This window comes from Vombatus ursinus, unplaced genomic scaffold, assembly GCF_900497805.2.
Source record: "Vombatus ursinus unplaced genomic scaffold, bare-nosed wombat genome assembly UNPS02009205.1, whole genome shotgun sequence".
NCBI lineage: Eukaryota > Metazoa > Chordata > Mammalia > Diprotodontia > Vombatidae > Vombatus > Vombatus ursinus.
Window position 1 is genome coordinate 43,371,800 of NW_020948983.1, and position 12,572 is coordinate 43,384,371.

At 38.7% G+C, this 12,572-nt stretch overlaps 1 protein-coding gene across 1 annotated transcript; it reads right to left on the reverse strand.

Moving 5' to 3' along the window:
• Positions 1 to 1,929: 1,929 nt before the first annotated feature.
• On the reverse strand, positions 1,930 to 9,446 carry LYSMD4 (LysM domain containing 4). Its single transcript, XM_027852233.1, has 3 exons — positions 9,361 to 9,446; positions 6,876 to 7,151; positions 1,930 to 3,611 (listed from the first exon to the last, which is right to left on the reverse strand). Exons 2-3 carry the CDS (start codon positions 7,140 to 7,142, stop codon positions 3,009 to 3,011), a joined length of 870 nt encoding a protein of 289 aa, XP_027708034.1. The 5' UTR covers positions 7,143 to 7,151; positions 9,361 to 9,446; the 3' UTR covers positions 1,930 to 3,008.
• Between the last annotated feature and the right edge of the window lie 3,126 nt (positions 9,447 to 12,572).

The following is a 12,572-nucleotide window of genomic DNA, read 5'->3' on the forward strand; positions in this document are numbered from 1 at the left end:
TGAAGGCACTGAAAATTAATATCACACACACAAATATATTTTCTTGGGTAGAAAATGATGTATAATATTTCATACACTACTGGTACCTAATGAGAGAACTTTATACATACTTTGCAAGGTATTTAGATACCCACTATAAGCCACAACCAACTAGGAAAAGGAAACCTGTCCTGATGGTCCTGAAGGTTACCCTGTTATTGCATTTAACATGCCAAACATCTTTTCACATATGGAAACACTATCAAGTTCAAAGACAGATACCCCTAGAGATGCAACACCAAAATCTTAATCTTTTTCATCATTTTTTGTGTATTCTTTAAGTGGCTTTTTCAATTTGAAATTTCAACCTTTAAAAAATAAGGGTGGGGAGGGTGTGGTGAAGAGACTCTGCCAACTTTCCTTTATAGAAGTCATGGTATGCCATTTGTTAAAATCAAAGCAAAGATCAGTCTTCACTTGGCAAAAGTGAATTCCTTGAAGGACTCCAAACCCTTCCTAATGTGCTTCATAATTACAAGCATTATAGAAACCTAAAAAAAAAAAATTACATCTTATTGGTGTGGCATGCTAAAATATTTGGCTATATAGTTAAGTAAAATAAAACCATTTATTATAGCAGTTCCGTGTCTTCTCTTCACTTTACCTCGAAGAAAACTTCACCAAATGAAAGCACATTTAATTTCTCAAATACAGTTTTAACTTGCTATAGGAAAAAAGGGTTATCACTGTATTCCCACAGGAATTCATCAAACAAAAAAGGATAAAGGGAATCTCAATCATTCTTACATTAAGTATATCTCATCTAAGATAACAAGGAGACCTTTGAAAAGGTCAAAAGAGCTATAATCTTTCTAAAGCTAGTAAACAAAAAAAAGATACACCAACATAGTCAAAGATGGCAAACTAATACAAATAGTCAACATTTCAGGTTGTCTTTACATAATATAGACTGAACTTTGAGATTTTTTAAAGTTCTACCAAATAGGGTCAATACATGTTGGGCATGGCAGTAATAATACTAACCTCAACATCTACACCTGTGAAGTTCTCTTTTGTATTCTCAACTGCTGCCCCAAACCTCTAGAGTCTCTGATTCAAAGCAATTAGTCTATTGTATTCAGTATCACCCATGGCACCAAGCAGGAAAAGTGAGAGACAGGCTTGTTATCTGGATGGCAGCTGTATCCCAAGCATCTAACACTAACAGTAGGAAGGATGGAAGTATGACAAGAAAAGGAAAGGGAAGGTACAGTAAGTACAGGTCAAAATGTTAAGTTTTACAGGGAGAGAATAGAGATTGACTTTATGCATACACATACCTTAAATGACACTTTTTTTCAATGTCTTTTTAATAGCAGTGGTTATAGGGTAGGTTTGAATTTTTAACATTTACTTAGGATTATACTAGCTTCATTTATTTGAAAACGTATTAGCCCAACTCAACATTTGCAGGACTGAACGATGCATTCAATGCATGTTATAAAGGGGCAAATGAAAGGAGTTAAATTCTCTCACTCTCCCTTATCTGTATGGGCAGCTGCCCTAAACATGGCTAAAAGATCTTAGTATCTGATTCACTAGTTTGAAAAGCCACTGCTTTTCAACTGTATCCTTGCTGGAACTTTACAAGGGAGATGTTTTTTTCAATACTCCCTATCCCCCAATCACTTGGATAGCAAAATGGTTTTTTCACTTAATTATGTAATTTTACCAAAAGAATGAAAACATGTAAAAAGATGCTACTTCAAATTCTAGAGCCAATTCTTAGATGAAACTGAACAGTAGTTAACACAGAGATATAACCCAGTGCTAGATTAACACTATCAGTAAGAGAACTTAAGATTTCTAACATCGTGGTGGGGTTAGGAAAATGCTATTTTAAATATATTTGAATATACAAGTAAAAAAAAGTCTTCAAATACAAAAAAATAGGTTTAAAGAAGTTTAGATTTATAATTTTTAAATACATATGTAAATGAGAACTGCCAGGACATGTATCAAAAAACCAAGTAATTATGCAAGTGTGAAGTGAATGCCACATTTTTTTTTCCTATCTTTAAAAGTGGATCAAATATTGGAGCTACTGTATGGTAGCCTCTTTGCCAAAGTATTAATCTTATTAATTACAAATTCCCCCAAATGTATGGCTCTTTAAACATGTTAAATTTACCATCATAAGTCATTGGATACCATCAACACAAATAACTGATCTTAAAAGATTTTAGCTACAACGGGGCTGTATTACAATCAGACCCCCAAATACCAAACAGCAATCAGTTCTCAAGACACTGACCAACTAGATGGTAATGAAATCAGCCAAGGTTCTCAAAAGAAAAGCTATTAAATTTAGAATGAAAAGCCATATAACTCAAGTGGATTGATTACTACCACAAACACTTCCATATTACTTATACCCACACAGATGGCGTAAGTTTTTTGCTCTAGCAACATGCTGTTAAGTTACTCATTTGGTTATCAAGGATGACAACATCAAAGGTACTTAATACTATCCAAGATTAATAATTACTAGCATTTAACACTAAAAATACCCATTCTGAATAGAGGTAGAACTTGCAGCTTGTTCTACTTCACTATACAATCCCCTTTAGTATTTGTCAAATTTTTCTTGCAATCAAGGGAGAAAAACTTGGGGGGGGGGATACACACTCAGAAAGTATTTAAATTCTACATACTAAAATGACACTCCATAAAGATAACTGAGCTTCGACCCAATTTCTAAAAGAATTCATTAAACTTAGTTTTCTAAGGAATAAGGTGCCTGAAAAAGGTGGCTTCATATATATGACTATACCTGAGACAAAGATAAATGTGGCCAGATAATTTGTCTTGGTCTCTTTTACAAAACCCAAGTAAATGGCCATAATTTTCCATTATGAATCTGAAAGCTTATTTTGTTTAACTATAGGAAGTTATCAACACATGCCCAATGAGAACCCAATTACTAGAGTTGAGACCCAGATTCACTGCTTTCTAAAGAAGAGATACACTTAGCTTCCTGTTTGTCTGAAACTTTTTGAAGAAGTTGTGGTCTTCAATGGAATCTCCAGTTCTGGGGCTTTGCCTGGAGTTGAACTGGTTGATATTGAGCCATTGGGGCCTACAGTTGTATTCAAGCTACTAGTGGTTTCTCCAGGGCCTTGTATTTTAAAATAGACCACATAAAACACTGGTAAAATAATTCCAATTAGAAGCATGATTAAAACAGCATTCCACCACTGAATTCCACAGTCTGCACCATTCATTAGAGTCTTCTGACTAATTGGAAGCAAGGGCTGTTTTGAGGTTTCTATGCAATAATCTTGATTTAAATAGATTTCAGATTGTACTGCACTCTCAATATCTTGATCAATCCCCTTAAAAAAATCTGTCAGTTGGCTGGATTTTGCACAATTACTCTCTTCAGCTTCATTATCTGAGTCTGGAAACTCAACAAACATCAATCTGGACTCAGAAGACGTAGTTTGGAGGGGTTTTAATTCCTTGTTTGTCTCTGTTAAGATGCCATAATTCTTCACTGGAATCTTTATAGATTTTAAAGCATATAAGTCTTGTTCTCTGATAAAGTTGTTTACTTTCTTGATGTCTGCAACCTATGGACAAAGAAAAACAATCCATATTAAAATGAGTACATTAAAATTTCCTTCAAAAGTTACACAAATACCTAAAATGCTATAAGACAAGACACGTGCTCTTTTTAATTGAATAAACCTTTGCTTTAAAGGACATTTTACTTAGTTCTAAGATAATATACATTATCAAATGAGTTAACAAAGTAAGCACTATGAAAATATTAGCTATTATTAGCTAGAAGTCTGAATAAGATGAAATTGTGAAAACAAAAAACATTTGGCTATTTAATGTCCAGTAAAATAAAACAGAAAATAAAATCCCTAAATTTAAAATGAAAAGTTTTCCATGTGTACTTTTCTTTATCTTTAGCTGCAACAGTGCCCCCTTCTGGCATATTAAGTTCATGGTAAATGGGCCCCAAGGATGTCACTAACATAATTTATTGACCTAACAAATTTTCATTAGCAAAAAAACAAAAGGAATGACCTGAGTATTGTACTGAAAGTATTATCTTCATTTAGAGTTTCATTTTGCCCTAAACACACACAAAAATCAATGATTATCAAATTTGTTGATGGTAACGCCACATTTTTGTTTAATTTCACCCTATTTGCCTATACCCTTCCCCCAAACATGCTATGGAGGATATGTAGGTTTTAAATGTAAAAAGAACTAAAAAATTCATGTGTTTTGGGAATTCTGAACTATTGAGATAAATGGAGGCATGGGACATCATAAAACCAACCAAAAAAAAGGGACTGTCAGGATAATTTTATTATGTAGTCCAAAATGTGCTGCTAATTAACCAGTAAAAACTTTCATCTCATTACTAAACAAACTTACTTCAACTTAAGATTTAAGATATAGAAGTTTCTGACTCTAGACATATTCCTCCAAGCTAATTCCTGTTATAAATTTTACCCAAATGATCAGCATGTTCATTCAAATTAAGAAAACTAATATACATTTCCTTCTATATTTTGGGGAAAAAAAAGACTATCTAGAACAACCATATTATACAATCCATTTAAATTAAATTTTAAAGTAAAGCAATAGATGTTTGAATTGGGGTCTTATTTAACTGAGCTGCCCTACAGTTGTTTCCATACTACTTGGTCATTTAACTTAATTGGCTGGGGGGTGGGGGAGGAGTAAAAGGAACTCAATATAACTCTTAATCATAAATACTAATTTATGTGTTAAATAAGATGTTTGAGATTACTTTGTCAACAAAATTTTCCTTCTAATAACCAGTAGCAATTTTGCTATTCCTATTTAGGAAATGTGACCATCTTATTTAGGCACAATCTAATTTAGTTGGGCATCATTTTTTTTTTTTTTTGACAAAGCTATTTTAAGTGGTAGTATAGTATAGTATAGTATAGTATGGTATGGTATGGTATGGTATAGTATAATCAAAGGAGCATTGGAATGAGAGTCAAAAGACCTGAACTGTGTAATACTGGCTCTTCCATTCATTTACTAGCTATGTAAGCCCTTACTCAAGTCATTTAGTAAAAAATCTCAGGTTCCTTGTATAAAAAAATAGATATTTGATCTCCTACCTCACAAGGTTGTAGTGAGGATGTGATGAGAACATATGTGAAAGCACTACTATGTAAACTGTAGAGTTTATCTAAATGTAAGAGAATACATTTTATAGCTTTGGTATTACAGTATATAGAAAGTGATTACTCTCAGTCACTTTCTTTCCCATGAAGAAAAAAAAGGCGTATACACATAGTAATTACGAATTGAAAAACATGCTATGTATGTCAGAAAGGGGTCTTAAAAGTTATCTAGGGGCAGCTAGGTAGTGTAGTGGATAGAGCACCAGCCCGAAGTCAGGAGGACCTAAGTTCAAATCCGGCCTCAGACCAAACACCTGACACTAGCTGTGTGACCCTGGGCAATTCACTTAACCCCAATCGCCTAAAAACAAAAACAAAACAAACAAACAAACAAAAAAAGTTATCTAGACTGAGTGTTCTTAACCTGAGGTCCATGAGCTTTAGAATTTTTTTTATAATTGTATTCCATATAATTTCCTTGATAATCTTCTATCTTGTTATATGCATTTAAAAATAGCATTCTGAAGTCCATAAGCTTCACCAGACTGCCAAAGGAGTCCATGACACAAAAAAGGCTAAGAACCCTAATCTAGACCAATCCTTTCATCTTATAGATAATAGCCTATATAGCAAACTAAAATCAAAATTCCAGAAAGAATTAAAATCTTAGTATTTGTGTACCTTTTACAAAGCAATAACCTACCTCACCACTGTCTTATTTATTCAGAGAAACATAAAACTGCCATATACTGAAAGAGGTATGGAGGGAAAAGCACTGGATATAGAGTATACCTGCATTCAAATCCTACCTTTGACCTTACTATCTGTGTGATCTGGAGAAACTCATTTAACCTCCTTGGACTGAAGTCACCTGTAAAATAGAGGGGTTGGACTAGATGACCTTTGAGGTATCTTGCAGTCCTACATCTATGATCCTATTTTCCTCAGGTATTTTGCATCATAGAACACACTCCTCATGTGTAAAAAAAAAAAACTTCATGTAATTAGCTTATGTGTATACTGAATGCCACACAACCAAGTCTGACAAAATTTGAAGCATAATGCTAACAAAGTTAAACTAATAAGTAGCTTTGATCCGTGGAGAACATGCAAGGAATTCTATGAATGCTTTCCTACTTACTTCCCCAACGTTAATCGTTCTGTATGCTATAAAAAAATACAATTAAAAAGAAAAACAGTATTACAAAGATGCCACAGCATAACAAAACAGCAGTTAAAATAGACAGAAGCTATAATTCTACCTGTTTAGAACTACTACAAACCAACAATAGAAGTTGAGAAAGTAACAGCAAGCACATGAAGTATATAATCAAATCCAGGAAAAAGATTTCCCTCCCTAGCCCCATCACATTAAATAGTATTTGCCTAAAGAAATGTCATAATTGCTGTTTCAGAATAGGGGAAATGCAGAAGCAGTTCCTAGAAAAAAAAAAAAAGTCACTTAACATGATCCTTGATTAAAACCCCTTATCCCTCCCTCCCATCCCCAAACAGATATAACTAGAGGTTATAATCTATGATTAAGGCTAGTAGCAGAGTTCTTCATGCTCCTGGATCTCTTTCTTCAAATGACAAAACGTAGTAAAACAAGTGTCCCAGAATCTTCAGTAAGCTTTATTAAATTTAACTGAAACAACTGACAAAATAGGGAAGCCAACTCATCTCGGTGACCAAAGTAGAATGGGTTCTTACTTTACAACCATACTGAAGAGCAAGTTTGTTCAGGTTATCATCTTCTGTGAGTTCTCGTTCTAGTAATACCACATCCCCTACTCTCTCTCTTCCAGCATTCTTTTGTTGTTCCTTTCCCCTTGGTCTCAATTCCACATTTAGCTCTTCTTCAGACAGTTCATCTGAATCTGAATTGTCATTTTTAAACACATAAATGTGACTATTTGAAGAACTACAAACAACACCAGGGGCTTGGAAGGTTTTGGTTAATACTTCTTTCTGTCTCATCTTTAGCACCTGAAAACAAAATTGAAAGAGTTGAATAGTTGCATTTATTGGTCACTATATACTATAATTATCTCCTTTTAAGACTGGGTAAAGAGAATGATTAAGAAATGAAGGAATATTTGATCACTATACTGTGAGGCAGGTACTCTCTAGAACCTCTTAAGATGAAATAAACTAGCCATCTGTCACATGAGGTGAGGGTTATTATAATGAAAAATTATTGGCCCAGAGTTCCTTTTTAAAGAACTACATTCCCATTTAATAATTTTACTGCATTAGACAATATCTTTTACTAGTAAAGATGTTTACTAACTGACAAACAGTAAGAAAACATAATGTTGCTGTTTGGGTAAGGCTGGAATTTAATAAACTGTATGGCAATTTGTTAGAAATTCACAACTATTTCTTTCCAGTTTCTGTACATTTCATTAAACCATAATCTGTTTCACAGTGTTTCCCCCTTTTAGCCAAAACAAAAAAATAATACTCTATCATTTTCAAACACTATTCTAGGATTAAGATTCCTACATAGAAACTGTTATTAGAAACTGAGATTTACGCCCTCCAAAACTAATTTTTAAATATCTGCAATGATGAGGTACTAAAATGATGCCTTCAGAATTAAACAAAGACAGGCTGTTTTTAAGATGCTATCACCTAAGAAATGGATGGCTTGGGACCCCCACCAAGGGAGGATGGCCAGGTAAGAGCACATATGCAATGAAGGACTGAAGTGGAACTATGAGACAAGAATAAGACTGCCTGATGCTGCTGAGATTTTCCTAGAATGGCTGACCTTGATGTGCAAGTAGTACATATCTAGCTCACCTTATTTGTTGCTGCTACTGCTAAAGTTTCAGCTATAGTGCTGAATATGTTCTTAGTTATACTATGGTCTTAAGGGAATTTAATTTTTTAAAAACCAAATAACTTTTTCAATACCGAATTAGGCAATTAGGTAATCTGGGAAAGGGGAGGATATATATCCTCCATACCATAATTATGACAATCCCAGTTTTAACTATAATAAAACCTAGCCTTCTTATACACAGGTAACTTCAATGCAAGTCTTAATTTTGTTATTGCTTTGCTGCAATACTGGCAAGTGGGGTGAGGTCAATTATTATATTCTGACTCACATGTTCTTTGTGACTCATATTACAACATATCACCTATTGGATTTTAGTCTTCAGCCTCACGCAATCAAACTACCCGAGAGAGTGAGGCAAAAGGGCATGATAACTTTAATCCAGACTGAATGCATTAAAGTTTCCAGCTCCTGAAAACAGACCATTTGTTTGAGGAGCCTACCAAAGTGAGAGGCGAGTCATAAAAAGCCAATTAACTCGAACTAAGAACAGAATACCAAATGGAGAGTCATTTGCTTTTCACTTTTTTTTTTTTCAAACTCTACTCCTGTTTGGCAGCCTTGGCCTACTTCCGGTCTCCCAATGGTGAAGGGGCAGCATCTTGTAGTAGACTGGAAGGCAGGAGGACTTGGGTTCTAGGTCTGGCTCCGACCTCGAACCAGGGGACTTAAGCTCACCAAGTCCTGGCCAGATGCTAAATCAGCACCTGATTCCGATGGCCTGGGCCAGAGTTCACTGCTGAATGGCACCAAACGCCATTAACTTCAGGGCATCCGGGCCACCTTTCCCTTAGGTCTCTTGGCAGGATTATCGGCCTTGCTGTGCCCGGGCCCTGTAACCTGGGGTCCTCCAAAGGGACCCTTGAGAGGCAGGATCCGCATTTACTCCGAAATATGCCTGAATAGCCTCGGTGGAAATTTAACGGAGGAAAAAGAGCCCTGGCTCACTTTGGGGGATGCCATGTCGCGTTTTCACGCATCTTCACTTTCTTTATTAGTTATTAGAGCTCTAGCCAAGGCGCTCCAGAGCCGGCAGGCGCCCGCTGCCCGCGCCCGGGCCCGGGCTCGGGGTCCCCTGCGGGCCCGCGCCCCGCATTCGCGTCCCCGACCCGGGTTTCGCCAACGGTGCCCGTTGCCCCCGCCCCCCGCCTCCCCTCCCAGGGCAGACACCCAGGGTCTCCTAGGAGACCCGGCGGGGCGGAAGGGGCCGACCTCGGCCGCACGCACCCCCCCCTCCTCCGCAGACGCAGTCCGGGCCCGGAGAGGCCCCGGGAGGAGCAGCCCCTCCGGCCCGAGTCGAGGGAGCGGTTCCGGAGGGGATGGAGGGGGGCGACTCCCCACATAACTCACCCTTTCAACGCCCCACTACCGAGGCAAGTCCCGCGGAGGCCTCTCAACCAACCACGCTGGCGCCGCCGCGCCTTCCCATTGGCTCAGCCGGTCAGCAGGTCCCGGGGAGGAAAAGGAAGGAGCCAATCATGGAGCGGAGGGTGGGAGGGCGCTTGGGTCGGCCGGGGATAGGGTGAGAGGTCAGCGCTGGACCCGACGCTCCGGGGCGGCTGCTCCTGGCGGAGCCCCTGGAGCGGATGGGGTGTGGGGTGGGGAAGAGCGAAGGAGCCTCCTCCACCTTTGTTCTCCTCCTCTCCTGAGTTGGCCGCTGGGAGAACTTGAGGTGGTGGTGGCTGTTGCTGCTTCGCTGCCTACTTACTCCCTGGCCATCCCTTCGACAACTACCCGTCTCTTTCCCCCTCCAAGTCTGGGACTCTGAGCCTTGATCAGATGGGCTGTTCTTGGTGAAATTGTGCTAATCTTCTCTGTGCTTCTCCCTGGCTGCCACTGCCCTTTGGGTGTTGTCTCTCCCATTACAGACGGGGACTATCCTCACTTTTGTAGGTGTCAACCCCTGTGCTTAGTAAAGACTTAACCAATGCTTATTGTTCATTCATTTCTTCTTTCATCGTTCTGATTCCGTGAACCCTCCCTGATAACAAAGTAAACCAGTTTAGAAAAACCAACCTGCAAAGCAACCCCAGCTGACAATAAATGCAACATTCCACCCCTGTAGTATCCCAGTTCTCTCAGGAGGGGACACATCCTCCGTTCTTGGGGGGAAAAATCAAGATCCTTCTTGGCAACTAATCTGTTTAGCTGCCTTTTACTATTGGCTTTATTAGCATTATTGTAAGTCGTCATGGATGTTCTCTTGGTTGTGCAGTCTTGTCCTTCCTACAAGTTTTCCCATGCTTCTCTAAATTCGTCATATTTGTTGTTTCTTGTGGCTCGATACTATTCCATAAGGCACGATTTATTTTCTGTTCACCAAGTGTGGTCCTGGTAGAGGAGGTTCCCATATCAAAACTCTTTTTATAATAATACTAAGATGTTTTAATTTACAATAGGTAAATATCAATAGATGTAACCCTACATAAGCAAAAGTTCTTTGGGACAGTCCTCAATTTTTAAGTGTATGAAGGGATCCTGAGAACAGAAAGTTTGAGAACCACTGTTCCAGTACGATGGGACACTTTGTTTCCAGTTTTTTTTAATTTTTTTTTTATTTTTACTCTCCTTAAGGTCATTCATATTCTTCCCTTCTTCCAAATAATTATTTGTAGGGGAAGAATTACTGCTCCAGGAATTTATTTAGATTGAGGCTGAGAGAGTTGGGGGAAACCAACTCTTTCTATAATGTATTCTTTGACTCACCCTTCTTCAGCAGTAAAATACTTAAACAAAAGTACCCTTATTGGTGTGATGAGCGCTTCTTCCCAACCTGCACATCTAATCACTCCACAATGTAGTTTCATCACCTGGTGGCCAAATTTCTAGTGATGCTTCTCTCTCCGAACTTAGCTAGTTTGGTCCTTGGAAGACAGATCCTGGATCCTACTAGAAGCCTTTCCAGCTGAGTAGGACCTGTCAGAACTTGTCACTGGTCTAACCTCCCATTCCAAGGCTTCATACCATGAAGCATTTGAATAGGACTGGTGGAGGGTGGCTCATCCTAGAGTAAGAAAAACAAATTCTGTGGAGGAACTATGACCCCTCAGTTTAGCCTAGTACCTACTTAGTAATGCAGTAGATTCTGTAAGAGATGTAAAATAAATGTAAATAAGACACACACTCTTCTTTCAGGGATCTTTCTATCTGGTTTGGAAGCTGACTGAATCTTGAATCCCTTCTGTAACATCACCTATAAGTGTGACCACCTATAGTGTTGGTGCTACATACTGGATAGTGAACGGTCCTTAAAGCCAAGAAGACCTGAGTTCAAGTCTTGTCTCTGAATGAATGAATGAACGAATGAATGTAGTTACTTTCTCTGAGCATTTCAACTCATTTACGGACTTACCTAATAAATCTTGTTAAATATTCAACTATCTTTGCTCTTCATGTAGAGATGTGCCCTAATATCTAGTAGTACTTCTGGATAGGAAAGGAAGATCATAGCCTAGACCTTTAAGAGGTAACCTCAAGAATGTTATTGTCTTCTGGCAGGAAATCATTCCAGAAAATGGATCCCTTTTTCCATTGACCCAAAGAAGCCTTAATTTCCTGTGATTCCTTTAGCTGTGGTTAGACTTCAAGCTTAAGTGAATGGGCTGAGCTGACTCCACCCTGCCCCCCACCCCCTACCCCAGGGCCTTGGATTCCCCCTTTCCCAGTCTTAAAGATTTATAGTTGTGGTAATAGCCTCTGAGCTCACACTCTTAAATTCTGCCCGAACCTCTTACCTCTGCAAGTATGGGTTAGGTTTCCAGAGCTCAGCTATTTCTCTCCTGGGGATTCTAGAGGTAACGCCAAGGGTTTATGGGGGAGGGGGAGGAAAGTTTTATATTACTGTTGTACACAAACCCTTCTCCAATGTGTTCCCCTCAATAGCATTCAAGCAGTAAATACTGCTCCAATATAAATTAACATCACTTAGCTTCTTCAAAGGGATATTTACTAAGAAAGTATTGCAAAGACAGAAATATAAACATATTCCCCCCAAGCTGGGATATGCTGTCTCCTCTATACAGCCACACAGTCCTTGGGTGAATGGGCTCAAACTTAAAAGTATTTGCTACACACATCCCCCATCTCCCCTCCAAAGTTCACTTTGGGAGATTGTGGCATAACTGATAGAAGAGTTGCTCCATTGGTCACAAGACAGCGAGGATCACAGGTTGCTGGGTTAATCCACTGCTGGGCTGGATCAAGTAGATCACTCCTCAACAGATTCCTCTGCTGAGGTTACCAGCAGCCTCTGATATGGACTCCAATTGGCAGACCTCAAGTGGCTTTTCAGCCTTTTGAAGCTTACATAACATGGATTGTTTCATCTCTGATATTCTTTCCCCTAAGAGGAAAAAAAAGAATTTGCACAACAGAGACAGAAACAGATGGCACCATACATTCATGGCCATGACCATGTGGTGGCCAGATGGGGAGAGAGGGCCCATGGCAACAAGTAGGAAGCCACAGTTACTTCTGTTGCATCCAACTCTCCACCCACCTAGAGGTTTACAGCATTTCAACTTCCTCCTCACTCAAAAGTCTATTCAAGCTTTTGGAATGCA